This window comes from Alligator sinensis, unplaced genomic scaffold, assembly GCF_000455745.1.
Source record: "Alligator sinensis unplaced genomic scaffold, ASM45574v1 scaffold787_1, whole genome shotgun sequence".
Lineage (NCBI taxonomy): Eukaryota > Metazoa > Chordata > Crocodylia > Alligatoridae > Alligator > Alligator sinensis.
Genome location: NW_005841911.1, coordinates 2483886 through 2509922, shown reverse-complemented (window position 1 = coordinate 2509922; position 26037 = coordinate 2483886). Strand labels below are relative to the sequence as shown.

Genomic DNA, 26037 nt, shown 5'->3' with positions numbered 1-26037 from the left:
AGCAGGGCCAGAATTTTTCTATTGATGTGTAGTCAGATTTAACTGGAGCACCAGCAAAAATACCCTAAACTAGGTAGTGTCAGATCTACCTCGGCTTTTTAAAAACTGGATACTAGTGGCGAATATAGGACACCAGTGAAGTAAGTAGCACAAAGTCAGTGCTAGTGAGTGAAGGAGCTGCTGTTTGAGGGGTTCATTATCTGTCCCAACAGGACTTTAGAAAATGAATAGCAGTGTTTTCTGAGACCTGCTGGTAGGGGTTTTGTTAGACTATTCCTGAGTCCCTATCATAGCTCAGAGGGGTTGCTTGGGCCTCCCCATGCATTCCAGCCCCAAAACTGTCATGTCAGAGAGGTTTCATTTCACCTGCACGTCCTTACAATGAGAGCCCAAATTTGGGTTCATTAGGTATTGCTAGTAGTGTGAGGGAGACCGTTTGGAAAACAGCAAACTAAATTAGAGCTGATGGGCCAAATGGGCCTCTTGGGCTTGATACTGATCTAGGAAGAAGGGGTCAAAAACTTGGTAATAGGAGGAGTCTCTGGCTGCAGTTTCTTAAGAGATCAGATAATGGGACCAAGGACAAATTGACTCCAGTCAAGGTGTCTGGATCTTGTATCCACCACAAAAAAAGCAGCTGAAATGTGTTCATTTATTATAAAACGTTTATATTATACATTTCAAAGTACATTTTTAAAAACATAGTAACTGAAAAACTGTTTATCCCTAGATAACTATTAGCTACTGGGATTAGTGGGTGCATGCAGTTTCTGTGTATTTTATTGTAGGGTTATGTTCTTTCTTTGCTTTCTCTTCCTGTTGTGTCAGACAGAACAAGTGATAAATGTGGCCTGCACTTGGAGTACAGGAATTGCTGCTTCGTGTGCCTCTGGGGTCAGACATCACTATAAAAAAGGCAAGGAGAAGACACAATTACAGTCTTGTCCCTGCTATGTATTAGCAATTTGGAGTGGGCCTAAGGGCTGCTGGCTAGTACAGCATAGTGTGGAGATGATAATGAACCACGTTCTCCTAGATGCTTTTTTTTTTTGACCATCCCATTGGCTATCCTGCACCTATTCATCCCAAATGCCATAATTGGGCCCACAGAGGAAAGCATGTTCTGTTTTGTAACTGTATATAACTGCTAGGAAAGTGAGAAATGTTCTTGTGTACCAATCTAAGTAACTTCAAATGAGACATTTAGGACAGGTTTTATTAACTTGGGATGTGTGAAGCACAAAAGATAAATCAAAGTAATCAAAGTGCTATTATAATGGATACCCTTCTGGAGTGCTGCACACATTCAGCATTTAGTGTGAAGGCTGTAAAATGATATGACATTCTGATCTAGATCTAAATGGTTCCCATTAAAGTGAGTTTATTTTGCAATGTGAGCAGTAATATTTCATTTTTCTTATACTGCGAAAACAAATAGTTATCCAGCATAATGCTTATTATGTCCAGAAGAACCTGAGAGTCTATGGTTAGGGACAGACATTACACATAAACTGGTCTGAGTGATTACAAACTGGTTTAAACCTGTAACAGAACAGATGTTCAGTGCGCATAAACCAATTTGCAAATGGCTAAAACCGGTTTGAGATAAACTTGGTTGAATGTAGTATCATACTTAACTGATTTGGGTCAAACTGGTTTATGCAATGTCTGTCCCAGACCCCTTGCTGGTTTAAGCTAAACCAGATACCCCCAGTATCCCGGCATGCTCCCTGGGCTGGGCAGGGCTCTCTGCTCCACAGCAGGGCTGGCCCCTCCCCTCTGCTCCCTGGCTGGAGCTCCAGCAGAGACTTGCAGGCACAGCAGGGTCTGCTGGCTTCCCCGTGCCCCCCTCACCCCCTCCTTTCACCACTCGCTGCTTAAGCAGTGATCCCTTCCTCCTCTCCCCCACAGCACAGACTGTAGCTAGCATGTGGTATGGTAGCTAAGACTGTGTAAGGCAGACAGGACATTTTTGAAGGTAATCAACAGCTCAGCTGGTAATGTTCCTGCATTCCTTCCTTTGGAAAAAGCTGTTTAAGAAGAGCTTGTAATGAGTGAGGCTTTGTTTTTTGATGGGGTGTTAAATGCTGGTAACACAGCTGATAAATGCTCTGTTATCACAGGCAGGGGGTTCCCTAATCACAGTGTCCTGCTATGGGCTGGCCACAACCCCTTCAGCTCAGCCCTGTGGAAATGGAGGGAGGGATGCTCTAGCACCCCCGGCTTCTAGCCTGAGCCATTGCAGGCATGTACTTGCATTTTTGGGATGTCTGTCTGGTTACAAAACTGATTTAGCCTAACCAGGTTAGACTAACCTGCAAAGACTGAATCAATTCAGACTCAGGCTTTTTGAATGTCTGTCCCTAGCCTACAGGATCACATCGTGATAGGTTGGAGGTCCTGGCACTCAAACAAGGGAATGGATTTATCCCAGTTCATCTTTGGCATGGGGTCCCTGCTGCTCTGAGTTGGACCAAAGATGGGTGATAAATGTCCAGCTACTACTACCAAAAAGTAACTAAAAGATTTGAAATCAGTTCAAACTCTGACTCCTAGCCTAGGTAATCTAGACCGGTTCCCAGCACAAGTTAAAGGACTGCCCTGCCCTGCCCTGCCCTTTTAAATGGTAAAACCAGATTAGTCTTCATTATGACTTGTAATAGAACCTGTACGTGACTCTAGGTCCCTGCTCCTTACCTCTTCTGGGCTGAACCGTTGCATTGCACCAGTATATCTGTAGGACTAAATCTTGAGAGTTGCCCGAGTTCTGGCATCTCTCAGAAAGCTTAGCAGTTTGTGAAGCGCTTCATGGTCCTTCAGGATCAGCTGTACTATCTCAATGCAATAAACAGCACTAGTGTTTACTGTTCCATCGCCTAGCTGGTTACCTCTTAGGACTTATCTTTTTTTGTCTTATTAATCTTTTATTTTTCCTGTTTACTGATGCTCCAGGTCTTGACTTGACTGATGTACCCCAAGTAATTATTCCCATTTCTTTTTGATACAACCCCTTGAGAGTGTCTACATGCGACATGATGTCACCATAGCAATGAGCTACATTGACGTAGCTTGTTGCTACCGCAACATAGCATCAGCAGGCACAAACCATGGTGTTGACACTACATTGCAGTAGCAATGAGCAATGTTAATGTAGTTTTTTGCTATGGCGACATAGCATCTAAAAATAACTGTGTGCTGCTGGGACTGCACAGTACTGGCGGTACTGCGCAGTCATTTAGTACTAAAGCAAGTACTAAATGACTGTGCAGTATCAAATGTGCAGTCAGGGGCACGAATAGATGTGCCCGTTGTGTACAAATCACCACCACAAAGATACTGTATTCTGAAATTTCTCACATTTGATTCTTTCAGCCTCTGTGTAGGTAGTACTTCATAAAGCCTCATTTTTATAGCCTTTGCTGGGCCCACCTTTGTTTTACTGAGATCATGTCAGTTTTTGGAGTTCAAAGCTGAACAGTTATTTGGCTGAAGTCTTACTACCTTGAATCCCTGATCAAGCCTACTGATGTTAATGTAGAGGATCCTATTGACTTATGGGTATGGGATCAAACTCTTCTTACCAAGGTTTATGCTGACGTTCATCTGTGTGCAGAGAACTAGCTCAAGAACAGACTATCAAATATGTCACACTGTATTTGGATGACTTAAATGGTACATAAGCCATTCTAAATAAGGGTGAATTTCACCTGATTATTGATCTCTGAGAACATGAAAGTGTTAAATTTAAGGGAGAAGTGATAGAAGAGATGGCATAGCTTGTGAAAAAGAGACAGTGATAAAATGCTTTATAGACAGTCAATGCCACTTAAAGGACAGAGAATATAGGACATTTATTTTCCTGCCAAAGCTACAGTTTAGTTTTTGAGGGAAAGAATAGACTACTAAACTCAAAATGTAGGGAAAATACTTTAGTCAGTATGTGAGAAATCAGGATAACAGGCACACAGAGCGTATGGGATGGTTCAAATGGAATTTGTACAGCTTATGTAAAAACTTGAAAGAAAAGTGATAGGTTTTCGTGTCTGCTATCGTTTGCAGAAAAGATCTGTCATTCCCTGCATAAGATATCAGGGATAAAGAGTTATTTATGTAGATAGTGAAGCACAGTATTTTCAGAAAATAGCTGGAAGTAATTTTAAAGGTAAGCAGTTTTATGTGCAACAGGTGAGGTTATTACTGAGAACTGAACTTCTAGGGTCACTATTCCTCAGACCTAAAGCAGCAGAAGTCGCACTGAGTGGGAGGTCGGGAGATGAGCGCAGAATATGAAAGCCTGAATAACTGTTAAATAGCTGTTAAGTACCTAACTCCTTAATGTAAATTAGGTGCATATTTGCCTTTGCAAATCTCCTCCTTAGTCTCAAATGTGGACCTCAAAATATGGTATGTGCTGGAGGAAAGGCCAGAGGTGTTATAATCTTTCTTATTTGAAAGGAATGTTTTTTATTTGTTGAGGCTCCTGTTAAATATAGAAATTAAATACAGGGAAGAAAATAAACTAATAGCATATTCAGTATTTGGTGGTATATTCAACAGGACAAGGGGCAGTTTGAACTGTAGAAGACAGAACCAAGGGAAATATTAGGAAATACTTTACTGAGAAAGGTGGTAGGTATTGAAAAGGAGAATGTATGTTCCTTTCTACTCTTCCATATAGAGAGGGGCTAAATGACAGGACACTATCATGAACTGATCCAGAGAGCTGCAGAGAAGGGAAATCTGCTACATCTCACCATAAGGCTGTGATTATAATGTGGGTTTGTGTAGATACATGGTCTGGACTGAAGTAAGAGTCAGGGAATGCTTGCTTATCATGGCAGGTTCCTTTCCCAAAACAGTAGTTCATGCATGAACATTTAAGGAACACCTCTCTCTCCCTGGCTTTTGCAGACCAGAGGTGGACTGTGACTGCCTGAGGAGAAAGACACCTAATTGTCACGTCGCTTGTTGTTCTTACTGTGAAAGGGAAACCCATAGAAATCTGCATGTAGTCTATGACCAAGCAAATCTCAAGTGACAATTTCATGGGGTTTCTTACTTCTAAATTTGCTGGTTCCGCTGTGATCATGCCTTTGGCTGGCTGTCATACAGAAGATGAGAAGCCATAGAGCTTAATGCAGCACTACTGAGATAAGAACATTTCCTATAAGTAGATGTGTTCCTTAATCAAGGGCATGTCATTGAGGATGAAATGCAGCTGTCGATTTTAGCATCGGATATTCTTTCTTTTGGAGGACTGTATTCTGTATGTTTAGAAGCCTGTGAATCCAATAGGTCTTCCCCATTCTTAACTTTTCTGATTGCATCTGTAGGAAATCTTGGGATGTTCCATATGTATGAATGGAGTGAAATTGTTATTCATTATGCTTGTGATAAGAAGACTGAGAGGCCAAATCCTCCTGTGGAGTACATTGTTATAACTTCACTGAAATCAATGGAGCCGTGCTGATTTGCACCTGCAGAGGATCACTTACACACAGAATATTTTAAAAAGCATTTTGCACGAATACAGCTAGCTATTGCAAAACACTGGGAAATAAAGTGACATTTTAAATAGAGATTCAGATATCATCATGGCAATATTTGTGTTGTTTGCACTCCAACTGATGTTTGAGCATTAAGATAAAGAAACTTTCTTTTTTATCTCAATCTGCCCCTTTTCTCCTTCTCCTTGCAGCTGAACATTTTAATTTGTCACATACTTTGATGTTATGGAAATTACTTTAACATCACCTTTTAGTCAGACGTTTCTCCAAGGAGCTTGACTTACAATACAATTTAGTCAGGAACGAGTTTATGTCTTTGTAACAAACTGTGCAAATTACCAGGCTCCTGAAACACACAACATCTTATTCCTATAAATGTCACTTGTAACCTACAGATTCCTGTCCTAGAGGAACATCCTGAGTTTTTTAAATTTCCCATTTGTCTTGTCTGGATGGACCACAGGGACAAGAATTACAACAGCATTTGAAATTAAAGCAGAAGAATAACAAAGTAATTTCCTTGATAGTTATTCTTTAAGTCCTTTAGTAATTACTGCAGAGTAACCATATATTTGTATTGGAATAATTACTGCATATTGTAAACATTAAATCTCAGTGTTGTTTTACAGAATGAAGAATAACTAGCTTGGTAGCACTGGGCAAAATTGTGCCATCAATTTTAAATTGAAAAATCCCTGTTGAACTCAGATTCTGATACAACTCTGTAATTCATAAAGGATTATCAGATGGATGGTTGGTAGTATACAGTGTTCCTTAAGTCTCTGTACCGAAACAAATAATCAAGGCTTCATTATGTAAAGAGAATGGTGCAATATATATTGCCAAATTAGATTTCTTTCTTCTCCAGTTACAGTATCCTGAGTATTATAAAATGCTACTGAAGTCCTGGAAGTGATAGACTATTTTGCAGGATTAAATCCCATTGTCTATATAAATCCTGGTGCTCTATGAACTGCTTCCTTACTATATGCTGTGAGCTTGCATCACAATCCAACTATGCACTTAAGCATAGGAGTAGTTGTGGCCAGTGGCCAGAGAGCTCATCATCTTTCAGGATTAAGCTGTGAGCTGTTGTGGATCTCGAGTCAACGGTAATTTCACCATAGAGATTTCCACAGACTTTGTGCTACACTGTAGCTGAGATTTAAAATTCCTGTTTTCTTATGCAACTGGCTCTGATTGGGTTGTTATAAGAAATCAAGTGTTTTCTCTTCTCTTTTAGTTGCATACAGCTCCTCTTTAGATGCCTTTATTTCCAGTACAACCAGTAATATTAATACACTGGTGCTGGCTTGGAGAGAGAAATTAAAGCCCCATCTTACAACTACATCCTTCAACATTGCCCGGGGAGTTAATGCTTTTGACTTCCACTCCCGACTCAACTTAATTGGTATGTTAAAAATAAGTAATTTGTTCCCTTTAATGTATTGGATGAGACCAATAGAAGGTCTAGTATTCTGTGCTGCATGTTGCATAGGCATTTTCTTTCCCATTTATAAGAGCAAATGGCTGACTTGCCTTGCTTTTTGTGTTATTATTTATAATGCTGGTTTATGATGGCAAGAGACAAATAAGCTTTGGCAAAAGTATAAGAGAAATTTTTGCTTAGAAAACAAAAGTTTAGGGAAGTGATGAGTAACCAAAGACAGGGGACTGGAAAGGAAACCGTTATGCACTATTAACCACTGTAGTCACTACTGATACAACATATTCACTGGAAACATAAACACATTCTCATTTATCAAAGATGTCTCCCTGTGTTTGTCAAAGATGTGGTACAGTTTCTTTATTATTAATTAAAATAAAATTCCCTTTAAAAATCCTCTTGATTTTAATCTATTTTGCTTTGTGGTCTTGAATAGCTACCGCTGGAATTAATCACCGAGTTTGTCTTTGGAACCCTTATGTCACATCCAAACCTGCTGGAGTTCTACAAGGCCATTCTGCCACTATAATAGCTGTCCAGTTCATTACTGAACGAAAGCAGCTTTTCAGCTTCTCAAAGGACAAGGTAAAGTAATCTTTATTTGGCAAGACTCCTTTAGATCTACAGGGCAGGTATTCCAAAAAGGCTTGGTTCCCATTTCAGTGATCCTCAACACACAGCAGCTCCCATTGTGACATCTTCAGTCAGATTTTCAAATAAGCTCAATACTGATGACTTCTAAAAGTCTGGTTCCATTGCAGGTGCCAAACGTGCCTGAAAATCTGTCCCATGGTGAATGTGATAGTTTATTTTCCCATCTGTTACTTCTTACTGGAGATTGTGATCTAGTCTTTTCACTAGAAAGGCCAGGAAAGATCTGATCAAAACCCTAGATGAACGTTGCAGCCAGCATCAGCATTAAAAACTACTCAATGTCTTTCAGTAGCAATGTTAACACTGTGTTTCTTCCGTTATTGCTAAAGTATTATGTTACATAGTGTATGTGCGTATGGGGGTGGGGGTATAGGTTTGTGGGGGACTGTGGATGTATGGGTATGTGGGGTGAAGGAGCATGTGGGGGTGTGTGTGGATATGTGGGGTGTGGGTGGATATGGGGTTTGTGGCGGTCTGTGTATATGGCAATGGACGGGAGTGTGGGTGCATGTGTATGGTGGGTGTACATGTGGGACTCACCCTATGCACACACACACACACACACACACACACACACACACACACACAAACTGCCCCTGGCTGCACACACCCACCCACCTAGACCCCCACACTGCCTCTGGCTGCACAACCACACCCATGCACCCACTGCCTTTGGCTGCACACCCACACCCACCCACTCACTCTGCCCCTGGCTCCACAACCACACACACCCAGCCACTCTGCCCCTGGCTGCATGCGCGCGCACACACACACATGTGCACACACACAAAGCCTTTTATTATATTAGAATTTCACTTTGATAAATGCATGGTAATCTAAGTGCCTCTGCCTTAACAATAAAGAACACATCCCTCTACTCCTAAGAACATTCTCTGACTTCTTGGCAGTAGAAACCACAACGTTTGCCTTCTGATATAATGAGGAGTGAAAGGGGAACAGAGAGGATAAAGGCCACCTTTTTAAAAAGCATGATTTTGACAACCTGAGATAAATAACAGGAGTTACTGAATGTGCCATACTTTATACCGATAAGACAATTTGTGCTTATTTAAAACAAGAATGGACTTGTTTTAAATAAGTACAAATTTGCATGTGCTTCATTGCTGTTTTCTGGATAGTTGTTGTAGATTCACAGATATAGGGCCAGATCCCCAAAGGTTATTCTGTGTCTCACTTGTATTTGCAGTCTAACTTTTATTGAAATCAGTTGTGTATCTAACCAGGACGGAGGCACCTTTGAAGGTCTGCGCCCTGGATACAGAAGCTCTGTTCCTTGGAGCAGCTTCATCATGGAAAAATTCAGGATCTCAACCATGACTTACTAAAGTGGGATTCTGCAGGCCATATTGCTCCATATCTGCTCATCCTCCTCCATGCTCCTGTAAACACCCACTTAACACTTTTGCCTACCAGGCCTACTTACCCATCTCTGCCAGAGGCCTGCTACTATAAAAAAGGCTTTCAGAGAAAATAATCTCAGAGAAAATAATAACAGGGACACCAGTTGTATGGGGGTAGGCAGACCAGGGTTTTGAAATAGATGAGAAAGGCTTAAGGCCTTCAATGGATAAATGACTTTGGGTGTACTTGTAACAATTGTTCAGTGACCAGAGTTCTGGATGAGCGCTAGTCACAATTACTTGTCTCTGATTCTTGTGAGAGCCCCATTGCAGAAAGAGAAGGCTAGTGGAGGGCATCAAGGAAGGTAAATTGACAGTAGCGTACGTAGTAGTTTGCAAAGCAATGACTTGCCTGCAGCCAGTTATTGATATATCGCAGTTTCATGCCGTCAAGAAAAATAAAAAATAGTTTCCCTTTTCCTCCCTCTAGAAAGGGCAATTTCACACTACCTACAGCAGTTACAGCTGTGTATTTATTATGCATCTTTACAGTCTACCGCATACATAATGGCTTAAAAGTTACCTATTTATTTATGTGCACAACAGACCACGGCGTTTCCATAACATATTAGTCTTTTGTATCAATGCTCATACAGTATGATGGAGAGATTTTTATCAGACCTGTCCCTGACTTGTGTTATTGGAGATAAGGCTCACCTGTAATATTTTCAAATCTCTAAGGTACAGTAATAGACTGATGTTTTGACTTTGTGCTGGCTATTCTGGTCACCCATTGTTTTCCCATGGGTAAATGCAAGGGATATTTAGATAGATGGATGGCTTTAGTTATCCTCTCATTTGTGTCTGTACAAAGCAGTGAAGCAATGGCATTACATTAGGAGGATGTATGTGAGGAGAATCAGGCTCTAGGTACAAAAAGAAATGGACAGTAGATTTAGATTCAGGCCTGGGTTCTCAGTAGCTTAACTGGGGGTGTACCAGCCTAGGTGCTGACTATGAAGGGGCACCAGAATACCCCCTGGGAGTCTTTGCCACTGCAGAGGAAGCACTGCACTGCTCAGCCATAGGAGCCAGGCAGCACTGCCCCACTCCCAGCAGTGTATTTGGGGGGCAGGGGATGAGTGGGGCAAGTGGAATGGTGCTCCCCTGGGGAGATTTTGTCACAGGAGGCACAGCCCCATGCCCAACAGTGCATCTGGGGGGAGGGGGAGAACAAATGGGGCACCAGGTGCAACTCCTAGAGAGCCCGTACCATAAGTCTGCTGCTGTGGAGCTGATGCTGCTATAGCCGTGGCAGTGGTAGTAGCTGCAGTCAGTGTGCAGAGAGCATGGGCAGATAAGAGATCCCTTCCCCTCACATCCCCATTGCCCTCTCATAGTCTACAGTGATTGGCATACCTCCCACTCCCTGCAAGCACCGAGTGAACTTGCTACCCCTCTGCAGGTTCTAGTTCTGCTGGCGCCACTGATCTGCTTTGCCACCCTGGCCAAGATATTCCTCTATGTCTCCTTCACCCTTTGTAAACTAGGAACTCTCTCTTATTATGTGCTTGCACAATGAATAGCACAACTGAGCCCTGACCTTGGTCATTATACAAATAATAATAGTAAAAGAAAATGCTCCTTGCCAAGACCTTTACAGAATAAATTGACAGAAGATGCCTTCTCTTTGTGGCTTCTATTCGATGGTAAATGTTAATGAGGATAAACAAAGCAAGGCACAGCTAGCCCTGACTAACCTAATCATTGCTACGCTGTCTGAAGCAAAAAATGGAGATAAAGTATGATTTCTTCATCATTATGTGCACAGGTGTTAAGGATCTGGGACATTCAGCATCAGCTGTGCATCCAGAGAGTTGCTGGCTCCTTCCCAAAGAGTCTGGAATTCCAGTCCACCCTTTATTTTAATGAAGCTCATGGACGGCTCTTCATCTCATTTAATAACCAACTGATGGTGTTGGAAATGAAGCAGGAAACCAATAGAAGGGTCACAAGTCATAGGGAAGCTGTTACTTGTGTGCTTTACAATTCGGTCTTCAAGCAGGTAAGGGGAAAAAAGAACCTTTCTGCAGTTTCCTGATAAGGGACTTGAAACTGTGCACCTTGACAAGATGATATTCTTAATTTGATCTCAGAAAGTGAAATGAAAGAGGGAGATAGAGAAACCTTTTGCTTTGGAAAGGAACTTACACTGATGCCTGGTAATTATGATGTTTGTGTGACTTTCCTGCAAAGGACTATGGGTGTTCCAGTATCCCAACAGTATAGTTTAACTGATAAAGTACCTGAATTTCTTATACGTCTGTCATTTGAAAAGCAGTTTAGTTTCCAATAAAGGTTCAGTGTTATAAAGAGATATAAAATATCCATATACCCAGTGTTTCAAAGAAACACCCATAATAAAAATAACATCCCCACTGCGAGATGTTCTAGAGTTATCTCTGTGGAAAACCAGCCCTGCTATGGCTGCAAATTGCAAATGGACTTGGTTAGAAAATTCCTCTTTATAGCCACCTTACTGTATCCCCGAGGATAGTTCTGAAATATGCATGAAATGTAATTAGTGAAGATCCATTTTTGCCAGCACATTTTACACAAGTGGCTCACAGTGGCAGACCTGGATGTATTCATAATAAAATGATTCAGTTAAATGTAATACCACTTGGTATGCAGTGTGAGTGTTGTTTGTCTTCACAGTACTTTAATGATGCACTGCAGTCTTTGGTATCGGAGCACTACCTGCATCTCAATGAAGAGCCACAGTTGGTATACAGGGAAATGCCTCTGTGATAGATTTTCCTGAGCTCTGCCCAAATGGCCTCTTTTATCTACTGGTTGAGATTCAGCAAAGGCAAACCTCCTAGCATATTGTGGGATGATCTGGGATGTCAGCAGATCATCATGGCTTTTTGTAATCATTTATTTGGTACAAATGCATGTTTAAAGCATGGCAGAAGTGCTGTGGTCTGACTGAAAAAGGGCACCTATCCTGAATGCTTTAAAAACATGCCTCACTATAAATAAAACAAAACCATACTGTTTTAGTGGGGCAGAATCTGAATTTCTGTTAAAAATAAATATATGTATTTCTTAAAGCTTTTCCAGCCTCCTCCCAGGGAAGCTAGCTCACTGTTTTATTCTTGAAAATATTACTGTACTTGCTCTCTGTTACAAGCTTGTGCATTTAGGGAATGTCCCTTTACATACAACAGTTTTTTTAACACCATGCACAGAGCTGTAATTGGTTATAAATCACTGCAGGTTTTGCAGCTGGCCATTCTCTTAGTTTGGTTCCTTACATTACCATTTAATGCTCTGGAAGTTTCCCATTGCAAAATGTGTGCATTTAGATGAGCAAGGCAAATGTGTGAGATGGGACCTCAAGACGAATTCCTTTCAGGATGCAGGCCGTGAATTAATCACTAGTGAGACTTTGTAGCATGCAAGGTTCTGTGCCTGCATAAAGTCCCATGGAGTCATTGGGCTCAATCTGGATGCAGCAGGCTAGCATACATAGCCTGTTGCAGAACAGGCCTGATGATAACTCTTTTCTATATCTTGTGCTCTTATCCAGTCAGAGTGCACAGCTAAATGTGGTTGGGCTGGGTAAGCATTTGACTAGGTGAGACTTTCTGACTAGGTCAGCAGTGCTCAATCTCTGCCCCACAGGGCCAGAGGAGTGATAGGGGTCAGTCCATGAGCCAAATACCATGTGGGGCTGGCATATGGGGTGGTTCCTCAGGTACAATCCAGTGCACTGGCCTGGGCCTGCATGCCACAGCCATCTGCTCACTGGCCTAACTCCACGTGCCAGCCTGATTGTGTGCAGGTACAACCCTGTGTGCCCCAATCTGGCCATGCACGGGTGCATTCTAGTGTGCAGGGCCACGTTATCTGGCCCACTGGGCTCCCTTCTGGCTGCAATATGGCAGCAGAGAAATGGCAATTAATGTTGCCACAGATCCCCTGTCTGTCTCCAAAGGGTTGGACGGCATGACTCTGCCAGCTGGATCTGGCCCGCAGGCTAGAAGTTGAGCACTGCTGAGTAGGTCATTCAGGGGAAGGATTTTGCTTTTGTTCTGAAGCAATGCCTCAGCTTTAGTGGTAGGGAGAAACATTCTGCTAAAGGTACTTCATTATTAAGATATGAAACAGAAGGCTTGACCTCTTGCAACCAGTGGAGGATGTGTGGTATTATGGGGAAAGTAGTGTTGTAGGTGTCCTGGACTGATTTCAGTTCTGCATGTTGAATTTTGCCTAAATGCCTCTCACAATTTTAGTTGGCTGTTTGTTATTCCTTTCCTGCCTGGAAGAGAGGTAGCTACATTACAGTGGTGAAAGGTGTAATCCTAAATTTTCAAAATATTGTAGGAAGCAAAGATTTACTATTATTATTGCCATCGTCATCATCATCGTCATTGTTGTCATCATCATCAAAAATATTGCTTATTTAGGGGACCAAGACATGGTCAGTGTACTAGTACTGATGACAGGGAGTGCCATTGATTTCTCCCCTTGTGCGAGACATTAGGAAAGTAGGGGTTTGCATGTGTATGCAAGAAAGCAGGCATCAGAAAGAGATGCATAAAAGCTGTGTGGTAGATTCAAGGGGAGAGGTAGAGCTAAGAAAGGTGTGAAGAGTGAAACAGAGAGGGAAGTCCTGAAGGAGAAGACAGAGGGGAGAGGAGAAGATCCCTGTTCAAAGGTCTCTATAAATTCACTTCAATATTCTTTACCTTTCCCTGTGAAAATCATGCCTGCTTAGTGCTTAACCCAGCTGCTAAATCAGCCTTGGCAATATTTATCTACTGAGCCTCAGTGCCTGCTTCTGAATGAAGCAGTACAGGTGTGTTGGTGTCTGGGCTAATGAACAGCACATGTTTTCAGTTTAGAAGTTGAGTTTAAAGACTCCTGAGAGTCACAGAAAATGGGGATAGAAGAGGGGAGACAGGTGTCCTTTCAAGACAAAGCCATTCTAAAGAAACCTTTCTTTTAAAGGACAAAAACTTGGCTCATTCTAGATGTTCAGACTTAGCTTGGCAATAAAGCTAGGCAGATCACAGCTTTAAAACATAGGACAGACCTTAATTTGCACAACATCTGTCTGATGTGGGTATTATATTTTCCTTGCAAATGGGTTTATTCACTTCTAAAAGAATCAGCACAAGTTTAAAACTCAAAAAATGGGAAGAAGGGAGCGTGCAAAATAGTTGGTGCCAAACAGAAAGGGGTGGCAGTAGGATGTGGGTACCGGGGTGTTATGCTGCAGAATGATCTTGGGCAAGTGTCTGCCTGTTCCCTTTTCCCCTCTTCGTCTTTCTCTTCAGACAGCAAAAACCTCTTACTAAATGTCCAGACTGTGCTGAGGCAAGGTACTCACCTTGGTGGGGGTTTCTAGGCACTACTGTGGGGGGAAAAAAAGGGAGAGAAAGGAAGTGCTGCTGTAAAGTGGGGGAAGAGTATATTTTGTGTTCAGGTGTCTAAAGTGATGTTGTACACAGAGCTCATAAATACAACAAGTCCTGCTTTAAAAGTGGAACTGCCTGCTATCGATACACTCATCATTTGTTCTGAATGATAGTCAAAGGAGAGCATCCCCTGTGAACTGAAATTCAAATTTCAAATCAGAAATGCCTCTAGTAGTATATGGACCAAACTACATACCATTAAGTCAGAGCATTTAAAAACTCTCTAACTGCTGTATATCTATCTATTCTTTGTTCCTCTCTCTGATTTCTGCATGGAGCATGTGGACTAACTGTTGCAAAGACTCAGAGGAGCAAGATAAAATGTTGCTGCATGCTGATTTGGGAATGGATGTTTGAATGCAACACCTGCTGGTTTTGACTGTGATGAGCATCATTCATTTGATAGGAAATGTTGTATGTTTACTCTGTTTTCTGAATTAAAAACACATTATTTTCCAAGGAAGCTTGTAAGAAAATAATACCGGGGGGGGTATTATTTTCCTGGGGGAAACAGAAAAGAATCACTCAGAAAGGTTTGAAATACAAAAATCTGATAGTCTGCTTTGCAATGACCCAGCTTCTGGCAGAGAGAAAATCACTCCCTTGCATGTATAAGCTAGATAGGAAACTTAATGAAATAAGTATGCAGCATGTAAAAAAAAGTCTCAATTAATTATTAAACCTTAAATAGCTACTACCTCATTTCAATAGACTTGTACTTTTAACAAGCTATTAGTTCTTTTTGGCCAATACCCAACAATAATTTTTCAAGAATTGCCATTAGAATATAATGGTGTTGGGTGGAGAATATGGGGCTGTCCAAATGCTGTAGCTTATTGCATTTGTGGTCAGTAGTTGTTATAAAATTCTCCTGGATGCTGGCAGGTGCAGTATTGGACTTACATTCTCAAGAACAAGAGCATTTCCTGAAATGTGAATTAGAGTAGGAGAGAAATTTCATTTTGTTTCTAAGATTGCTGAGGAATCGCTGATTAGCATTTCTTAAATTAGATTGGAATGGAGTTATAGACTCCTTGCTAGTAGAAATAGATGACTATTTTGGAACATATGATTTTAACCAGGAGGAAAAGTGTTTTGAAAAGAACAAACAACGAAAGTATCTCCACTTAATTTTCAGTAATTTCTGTACATGAAAACCTTAACACAGTGTCAGGTTTTCATTTAATGCAGTCACTACTTGCTATCCTAGTAGTATCCCAGACCAACGTTGTGAAGTTTATTTTCTATTCTAAGAAAAGAGAGAGAACAGTAACATCCTATCAGTCATTAGTTTTTTCTTACTGATGGCCACTGAATCCAAGAAAAAGCATTGTGGGGTTTGATCCTTTGTCAGGCAAATCTCCCACTTGACTTTGGAGTGGACTGAGGACTGCAAAATTTGACCCTGCAGTAAGTACACAAGAAATGGAAGTATGCATATGTGCCTTTTTATTTTTTGTACAATTTCACACCCACAGAATAAAGGATATAGGAAAGAAATCTTCAGAATCTGTTCAAATTGACTGTCTCATAATTTATAATATCTGGTTTTGCGACTAAATTCTCAATTGAGGCTAATGTGTGTTGAGAGCTTCCCTAATTTACCTTTCCTACTATAGATCAATTTTAGAGATCCATTACTCAGTGGATCAATTCTTTGAAATAAGTGGAGAAGATTTATCTGACCACACAGCACAAAGCATATTGTTAAAGGTGCCTCCAGGATTCCAAGCGAAAGGCCGTGTCCATGAAGGTGACTTGCTTCATCCCTGCTAAGAAGTTTGCCAGTTTCTCCCTCAAGTTAAAGGATCCTAGTCACCTCTCGGTTCCCCTAGACTTTAATTGTGTGGGATAAGAAATCCTTTAATGTCATGAAGGGGCAAAGATGGAAAAAATACATGCTAAGACTGATTGAATGCCAGTAATAAAAGCAGTACATATATGTGTTGTCAGAGTTGAAGGTATTCTTATGTAGAGTTTAGATCATGATTCGTATAGTGTTACCAGATTTGCCCATCACTTTGGGGTGTGCTCATTTATTAGGGATACATTTCTAGGGTCTTTGTAATTCTATCAATGTGCTGCTTGTGTACTGGTGTTTCTATACAGAGCTGTATATCTCCCTTCTGCAAGTCCTCACCCCCAAAGGAGCTATCTTGTAGGACTCAGTTTTAATGGGGCTGGGTTCCTCCAGTCACCAAATCAGTCATACACACAAACACACACAGATTAACGTGACACACCTAACCCAGCTGGGTTGATCAGCATGGACAGGCTGACACCCTTATATGCCAGGAATCCGTTTATTAAGGTAACAATAAAATGCAGTCAGACACAAGCACACAGGTGAACAGAATACCTCTTAATCTGGCTGGCTGTCCAGCTGACACCCTCATGGGCCAGCATTCAGTTCATAAGGGCACGTCTGAGCCAAACTGGGTCAATCAGCCTGTACAAGCTGATCCCCTTATGTGTTTCAAACTCAGCACATCCCAATCTTTTGCCCTAACTGTCCTAGTAGTGGTAGCCTCTTGATGAGCAGACCCCACAGTATTTCTGGGCTTCACAGGGATCTTTAGCTTAGGTAAAAGAAGCGTTGCTGCAGAGCAAGCGGGGAAGGAAAGTAGAGAAGGAAACATGCACCCAGTTACTACCAGTTTAACTATAAAAGTGATTTATTGCTGAGTATATGAAATATATTATGGTCCAAGGCACTCGGGTTCCAGTGCTGACAGGTAAAGTTCTTAGCACAATCCTTGAAGGGAGATGATCCGTTTCTTTCAGCTTCTCCGGAACAACAGTGGATGGTGTGAGAGAGATTTCTTCTCTTGAAGTACACAGGTTGCTGCTTTTTTACAGATTTTTATACCCTCATTTCAGCTTCTTCAAAGCATTCTTTTAATTGTGTATATAATTTTCTTTTCTATAGATGTTCTATCTGGTTTGGAACAGCTCAAGAAACTGATCAATAACCAGGAAAACATAAGGTTAAGGAGTAACCAGGCATTTAGGAGCCAGCTTGAAATTCTTATGGATAGCAGATATACTGGATGGGATACCTCATTGTTTCTTCAGAAACAATACATAGCTTGCAGTGTCAGAGTTTTGTATTTTTACCTGTTGTGAATAGGCCTCAGCTTAGCATGACTTTTCCAGATGTTCCTGTAGTCTTTTAACAGACTTAAGGGGATTACTTGGAGTGTTCATAAACTTTGTGGGGAGGACTTCCACCAGTCATCCCGGGAAAAGTATGACAGCATTTGTGGTCAGGGCTCCAACGGGCTGGACGCTGTGATGAACCCTTTACCTTTGTTCAAATGTTGCCCATACCCCCTCTGACTCAGTCTCTTTGCCTCAGCATTCCCTAACCTGGCAATTGAGTTTTAGTCAATCAAGTTTAAATAGGCCTCCCATAGTGGGACCGGGGACTGTACGGCCTGAGATGCCTTTACTTCTGCTTAGTTCTGGTTAGATGCGGGGGGGAGGGGAAGTCTTTGTAAATCCAGATTAGAATTGGTCTGATAAATGCTGAGCTGGGTGTGTGTAAATGTGGGTTGATTAATATTTGGAGCACAGATTCCCGATCATGCAGTACTCCCCTGCTTTTCTGATCCCAGAATTCACTGTGGTCTTTGCTTCAGGCTTTTTGTTCTCCATCTCCCATGTAAATGAATTGTCATCTGGTTCCATCTCGGATGCAAAATGAGACCTAGGGGAGTTCTTCATTCTTGTCACCCTTATCTGGAGGGCTTAGGTGTATCTCCCACTGCATCTTCATTGTCTTTCGTAATCAGTTCTTGTTCAGGTAGGGGAAAATTCTTTGCGAGTCAGACAGGCTGCATCCTGTGCCAGGATTCCCCAAGAACAGGGAGCTGAGAGGTAACAATAGGATGATCCTGGCTCATGCAGGGGGTTGGACTTGATGATCTGGAGAGTCCCTTCCAGCACTATTTCTCTTTGATTCTATGATTGCTGTAATCAAGCTATGTAAACACGCATGCATCTCTATCTATCTGTCTATTTATATTTACACATGCATACCTATAAATACATTTTAATTCCATCACGGTTTCTATTTTCTCTTAGGTAATCAGCTCAGATATAGGATCTACCGTTACCTTCTGGCTGATCGACACTGGGCAGAAAATCAAACAGTTTACCGGTTGCCATGGGGATGCTGAGATTAGCACTATGGCATTGGATGCAAGTGAGACAAGGCTCTTAACAGGGAGCACAGATGGGACAGTAAAGGTGTGGTGAAAGGAAATCATTTCAAACTATTTGCTTCCCTCACAGTCCTCTCCATCTAGGTAAAATGGGCCAAAATGTTCTGCTATAAAACAGGGACTCCTTCCCCAACACACACTATTAGCCTTGCACAGAAAAGCTGTTGAAATCATAATGTTGTCAGGAAAATGCAGTTAAATTTAGTTCCTCATCTAATGCTTTAAATAAACCTAGTGCTTTACCAACTAGAAATTCTAAGGTATATTCCTGCTTCAAAGAACTTGCAAATCCTATTTTCCTTCACCACTCAAATGCTCTCATAGATTTAGTGCTTATAACAGAAAGAGATGCCAGGTTTGACCCCTAGCATTCTTCTTTGAATAGAGAGACCTACCCATGTTAGTCTGAAGTTAGGCAGAAGGCAGGGCAGTGTGACACCTTATAGATTAACTGGTTCGGAGAGGCATAAGCTTCATTATAGCATCTGATGAAGTAAGCTATAGCCTGTGAAAGCTTATGCCTCTCTGAATGAGTTAATCTACAAGGCGCCACACTGCCCTGCCTACCTTCCTCTTCGTTATCTGTCTTCCACCTGATTTTGTCATAACTTAAACAGAATATGCCCCTTAGGCTAAGTACAAACAGTCAAAAGGCCCGAGGCTGAATTGATTCAATCTTTGCAGTTTAGTTTAAACTGTGTAGATTGAACCCATAAGGAAGTGAACAGACATTCATTCTTGATTCCACAAATGCAGCCACATGCCTGCGGTGGCCCGGGCCAGAAACTGGGGGGGCACTAGAGCATACCTCCCTGCTCAGCTGGAGCGCACAGCATGGGCCAAGGCTAGCCTTCCCACCCTGAGAGGTGAGGGGTTTGCAGGGGAGGTGTAAAGCATCCTGGGATACTGGGGAACTGTGAAATCTGGAGGTGATCTGGGACAGAAGTTAAATAAATTGATTTAACCTAACGCATCTATCTAGGTTTATCTTAAACTGTTTTCAGCTCTTTTGAAAGTGGTTTATGTGCACTGAACTTCTGTTGTGTTACAGATTTGAACTGGTTTCCAATCACTATACTGGTTTATGTGTAATTTCTATGCCTAACCCTAATGCTCAGTCATTCTCATTGCTTTTCTCTGAGTCCCTGGAGCTTTGCGGTACCTAGTATTTTGTGCCTGGAAAGTTTTTAGTCAGAAATGGCAACTAAGTTGATGCAGAAGATAAAACACTAGGGGATCCTATACATGTGCAGGAAGGTTACTCCATCATCACGTGTATCAGCATCCCCACGCTAAAAAATGGCAGTGGAGTACTTTTTAACTGAAGCTCATTCAATGAGCTTTAGTTCAAAGTGCCCCACCACCATTTTTCAGCATGGGGATGCTGATACATGTGTCACTTCAGGTGCATTTAATTAGCGTGGCTCCGAGCTGTGCTAATTAAAACATCCCTCCCCCCTGCCTCCTGTAGCATGTCTATAATGCCCTTGTTTTTATGGGTTTTTTTGTTTTGTTTTTTTTTACTTCTGGAGACATCTATTCAAGTGCTGTTATGTCAAACCTTAAAATGAAGGTATAAACTTCTTTCAAATCTCCATGTGATTATTTGACCATGTTACAAAACCATCGTACAACTTGCTTGTTGGTGTTTTAGTTCCTTCTAATGAGAGACTCTGGGCTTGAATATTGGGGTGTGTGCTTCAAGTCAGGAAATGGGTGTATTGGCAGAAAACTAAGCAGTGTTATGGCAGGCATTAAGTCAATCTGATCAGTCCTTCACGTCAAGGCATGTTAAATTCACATGGCTTGAAAAATATTATGGGACGGTCAGGTTGATTTCTGGCTCTTTCAATTTTATTGGCTTAAGTTTTTGAAAATCCTTATTCCCAGAGGCTATTTCCCCACACATGGCTAATTTTTAAATAACTGGTTAGTCTGCATTCAGTTATTTTTATTGTGGTAGTAACTGTGGGTCCCTGTGGACCTAAGCACTCTGACACAACACATAGGGTGACAGTTAGTACTCTAAAATGCTTACAGACAAATCTATTGCGGACAAGTCAAAGGATGGGGATGGGGGCAGTGAAGTGACTTAGCAGAAGTAATGCAGAAGTTTAGCTGAAATTTGGGACTCAAATTATACTGTTGCTCTTGGCTGACTGGAAGTAATCTTAAGTGCAGACACTATTTGAAAGCAGTGGAAATCCTAGCATAAAACATTCAGTGCCTAAGAAAGTGGAGTGATGGCTAACCTGTCCATCCTATAGGTGTTTTTAGGTACAAAAAAAAATGTACCACAACTAAACCAGTAGAGATAAGGTGGTAAAACCAGCCTAATGCAAAATGTAGTTATAGCAGTATAGCTTATTCCTGCATGGAAAAGAGTAAGCTATACCAGTACAAGGTATCTTGAGATCAATATAGCTTCAGCAACACTGATTTTGGTTTTAAAGACTCCCCAGTACTTCTATCCTCGTGAAACCCTGTAAGTGGAATAGCTATATGAGTACAAACACTTTATTCAGATCAGACTTTAGTCAAAGAACATACTGAAAAAAAAATCAAAAATAGGGTGGAGGCAGATTGTTGAACTAGCATCATGCACCTCAGGATAAGTTGGTTAAGCAGGATATTACTGTATTTTTATGCTGTTAATAAACCCTAAAGATTAAGCTTTCTGAATCTTGTTCATATTAACAAATAAATTCAATGCCTTCAAAACATATTCCTACTGCATGTAGGAAAAATATAGAACGCCAACACAACGTGAACTCAATATATTTTTTCTCAATGGCAAATCTACTTTGCAGAAATAACTCCTCTATGTAGTACTTTGTAATATACAATAGATTATACCTGAAATGAGATGTTCCTGCACTTTTAATCTGTAGGAGCCAGTGTAGGAGCTATAAATCAATACATGCTAGGATAGCTAAAGTACACATCTTGAGATGTGCCAGTAGACAGATCTTATTGGCTTGTGTTTAGGATGACTAAAATGATGAAGCTGTCAATGAATTATGTATGAATAAAGAAGTGAACACACATGGTGTCTGTGTTAGAAATAGGACACAGGACTCAAATGTGACCTGGCATCTCTTCCCACCTCTGACACTGGATTCTGTTCTTGAACTTCTTTTGGGCCTAGGGAAAGTCATTTAATCTGTCTTTGTTTCTCCAGCCTATAAAATGGGGTATATGCTTCTCCCTCCTTTGTATGGTGTCTTGAGATTTATGGATGAGAAGTGCTATTTGAGAGCTATGTGCTGGTATTATTTATTAATTTTATTATGCTGTGCAGGGGCCAGCCAGACCAGTTTTATGCCATTATAACTCCACTGTCTTCAGCATAGTTATCTCTGATTTACAGTGGAGAGGAAGAAAATTGGACTCAATAGGTTTATTTTTTCATTGCTTTATTGATTCTGAAGTTACCAGAAGATTTTCTGCTTTGTATCTGCTAAGAAATTATGGCTTACTCTTTTTTCTTTTTTTTTTGATTGAAGGTCTGGGATTTCAGCGGACACTGTCACCACAAGCTCAGCATTGGAAGAGACCGAGCTGTTGATATCTCCCAGATCTTGGTACTAAAGGAGACGATATTAATTACAGGCTGGGACAGGTATTGTATATGTTATAATACAACCCAGGAAGAGATAAATTACTAAAATGTGCTGTTTTTTTCAGTTTCTGGAGATAAAATCTATCATGTTCTAATTTTCTCCAAACACAGTAACTCATTGACTGGGTGGTAACGCAGTTCAGAAAAATATTAAAGAGCTGGCTGCGCATCAGTTGAGAGGGTATTACTTTAGAGATGTAGCAGAGTTGGGGAGATTACTTGTGGTATGTCTTGCAAATATAGCACCCATACTGCAATAGTGTTTCCACTGTGGATCCTGAATCTTTTGTTGAGGGTTCTGTTTACAGTGAGACCATTGCAAAATTTACTGCCTGTAGCATAGAATTGCCACAATATTGACTTTCCTTAGCTTTATAAAGCACCATTCCCTATGCTTTCTACTAGAAGAAAAAATCTGCTTCAGAAATTGTAGAATTCCTGCAGGAATTACAAGTACATAAAAGAGCTTTTCTGCACTAAGATGCTATGCAGGTGCTAGGAAAAAAATACTGCAGGACATAATTTGAAAACATTCTGTCTATAGATTTGGAAATTCAGCGAATGCAGATGCTGCTGTACCTAAAAGGTAATTTACACAGCATTTGTACAGTGTAGAATTATGTTAATGGGTTGGGAATAGGATGGAATAAATTGTCTTTGTATCTTTTCATCCTCTTTGAAAATTTAAGAACCAAATTCTTTTTGTGTGTGTGTGTGACTTTTAACAGATATAAAACCAGGAAGAAAATCCCTACTAATGGCCATGAATACATGATATACATTAGCAGTATTCTAAAAAAGGAGAAAAAGTGCTTTTAAATATTAAGGCATATATATTAAAGGGCTCAGTCCAGAAATGCTTATCTATCTTATAAATATACCATTGCTACTTGTGCATGCTTGCAAAAATAATTATTGCTCATTAGTGACCCACATATCATTACGCTGAATTGCAGTGATGCTCAAGGTGAACAGTAAAGTTAGGTTGGAATTAAATACATCAGTGATATTGCTTTGGTTTTCCTTTGGATTGAGCCACTGGGCCTGAAAAGGTTCATGGGTAAGAGTTGCATCTTTTTACCTGATAACTCCAAAGGCTGTTTGTGCCCCAAAGCTTGCAAAGAAATTTCCCCCAACTTTTTAGTTGGTCTAATAAAAGATATCAAATCTACCCAAAGAACCTTACCTGCCTATGTCCTTAAACAAATGTGGCTACAACCAACAACCCTGCAATATTTCCCTTAGTTTTCCCTTTGGAATAAATGACCATCATCCTGGCAGCATCTGTTTAAGACTGCATGCTACTGTGCCCTTGCTTTGAGATTCATCTGGACAACTGGATGCTTTTTGGATTGAGTTTCAGTTTTATAGGGGTGTCCTATCCCTGAATTTTCTCCACCAACAGCCATTGATTCCAGTTCTCCTAAATAAATCAAGGTTTATTTAGCATGGGAAATAGAAAATCAATGTAAATACACTTGAGTGGAATAAAACACGTCTCTGCTGGATGCCATGCAGAGTGTAGTCAACATAAATCTTGTGCTTGCAATCTATAGATTAGACAGGATTAAAAGACTTGTCTCTTAGAGAATGTGACATAGATTTCACTTAGAAGACTGTTGATCCCATCACTTTCAGTTTAGGGTTTCTTTCTGTTCTCTTTCTGGAACTGATATTCAGGTTTCTGTTATTCCTTCTGCTTTTTTCTGGCTTGCAGAGATGAACTAAATTGTATTATATCATCTATAAAGGCTCTCAAGAAACTATCATGTCACTTATTATACCTCTGCCCTGGCTAACATTATGGAATATAACTCCCTACTGTGATGGTTGGAGATTAGAATTTCATTACCTGGTTCAGTTTGCCTCCTTTCCTTGATTCAGTCCATACATCATCCTTCCTATCTGTTGCTGCAGCTGTACTAACACTTGTCCAGCACCTATGGCAGACCCTCAGTGGCTGATGGATTGGTGGATGGAAGGGTCAACTGTAAATGTAGGGTTGTATCTTCCCAAGTAGAAAAGGATGTAATATAGATATTATACTGCTGTCCCACAAACTTAGTACAGCATCATCAAAAACGTATTACAAACATCATAATTAACTTAGTACAGCAGAAAAGGTCCTGGGGGTTACAATGGACAATAAACTGAATATGAGCCAACAGTGTGCCCTTGTTGCCAAGAAGGCTAATGGCATACTGGGCTGCATTAATAGGAACATTGCCAGCAGGTCCAGGGAAGTGATTATTCCCCTCTCTTTGGCATTGGTGAGGCTACATTTGGAGTATGGTGTCCAGTTTTGGGTCCCCCATTACAGAAAGGATATTGGCAAATTGGAAAGTGTCCAACAGAGGGCAGTGAGAATGGTTAGGGGGCTGGGGAATGTGGCGTATGAGAAGAGGCTGAGGGAACTGGGCTTATTTAGTTTGGAGAAGAAAAGACTGAGGAGGGATTTAATAGCAGCCTTCAACTACCTGAAAGGTAGCTACAAAGAGTATGGCACTAGACTGTTCTCCGCAGTGGCAGATGACAGAACAAGGAGCAATGATCTCAAGTTGCAGCGAGGGAAGTTTGGGTTAGGTTTTAGGAAGGACTTTCTCATAAGAAAAGTAGTAAAGCACTGGAACAGGTTATCCAGAAAGGTTGTGGAATATCCATCCTTAGAGGTTTTTAAGACCTGGCTAGACAAAGCCTTGGCCAGGACAATGTAATTGGGGATGGTCCTGTGCTGAGCAGGGAATTGGACTAGATGACCTCCTAAGGTCCCTTCTGACCCTAATTTTCTATGATTCTCTGATCATAGACTGACCTTTAGAAACAGACATCTGACCCAGACAAAGTCTGATATCAGTAGGAGTATTTTTATACACAAAATCATAATGCCAGTACAATTCTCTTTTTATAAACATATCTAGGGGTAGAAATAGATGTTGCCTTTTCTTACCTTTGGGCTGCCATAATTTTTTTTATGGTGGAACAAAGATGAAGCAAGCAGACATCTATGTCCTTTATCACACCACAAATACCCAAAATCTGTGGTGGTGGCAAAGGTAGTAATAAATTGTGCCGCTTTATTGTGGTGGACGTCTGTGTGCTGGCGGCAGGAAAGTGTGGGCAGCTAGAGTTGCCTGTGCTCTCCAACCAGTCTGGGTAACTGTGTGCTCTCCAACCAGACTGTAACCAGTCTGTAACCACACTTGATTCTGAAGTGTGGGGGACTAGATCCTGTTCACTGTGGGGAATTTCCAGACAGGATCAAGCCCCTCAAGCTCCTAAAATGTGTGCTCAGCATTCCCTCTTACACAGATGCGTCCCAGGAAATCTTGGGGTTGGCCTCAGTAAGTGGAGAAAGTAGAGGTTTCAGTGAGTGGAGCAAGTATTGGGAGACACGTCTGGGATCTCCTGAAGCAGAAAACATCCAGTGCCTCCACAACTGGTCATGTTCCATGCTGACCTGTGTGGAGCCATGGATCCACTCAGGTCGGGTCCCAGGGAGGAGGCACGGGGTGCTGGGGCATGTTGCTTTAACCAGGGACTCAGACCTTCCCTGTTGGAAGAGAAACTCCATGGAGATCCCAGAGGCAGGTCTCTTTAAGCAGGAAAAGTCTGGACTATTCCTGCTTGAAAGCCCGGACTTTCCCCCTTAGAGAGGTGCCCCCGGGAGGTGTAAGAGCCAAGGAATTCCCAGCACCCAATGTCTCCAAGCATGGGAGACTGGTGCCTCCTGA

General features: G+C 41.3%; 1 protein-coding gene across 1 annotated transcript in view; it reads left to right on the top strand.

The window, feature by feature from the left end:
* The window catches only part of WDR49 (WD repeat domain 49), a 68939-nt gene that overhangs the window by 22366 nt on the left and 20536 nt on the right, over positions 1-26037 (top strand). The window contains exons 6-10 of the mRNA XM_014517484.2: positions 6751-6918; positions 7391-7539; positions 10801-11034; positions 18545-18709; positions 22191-22306. Coding sequence (XP_014372970.1) covers positions 6751-6918; positions 7391-7539; positions 10801-11034; positions 18545-18709; positions 22191-22306 — 832 coding nt within the window. The remainder of the gene's footprint in view (positions 1-6750; positions 6919-7390; positions 7540-10800; positions 11035-18544; positions 18710-22190; positions 22307-26037) is intronic.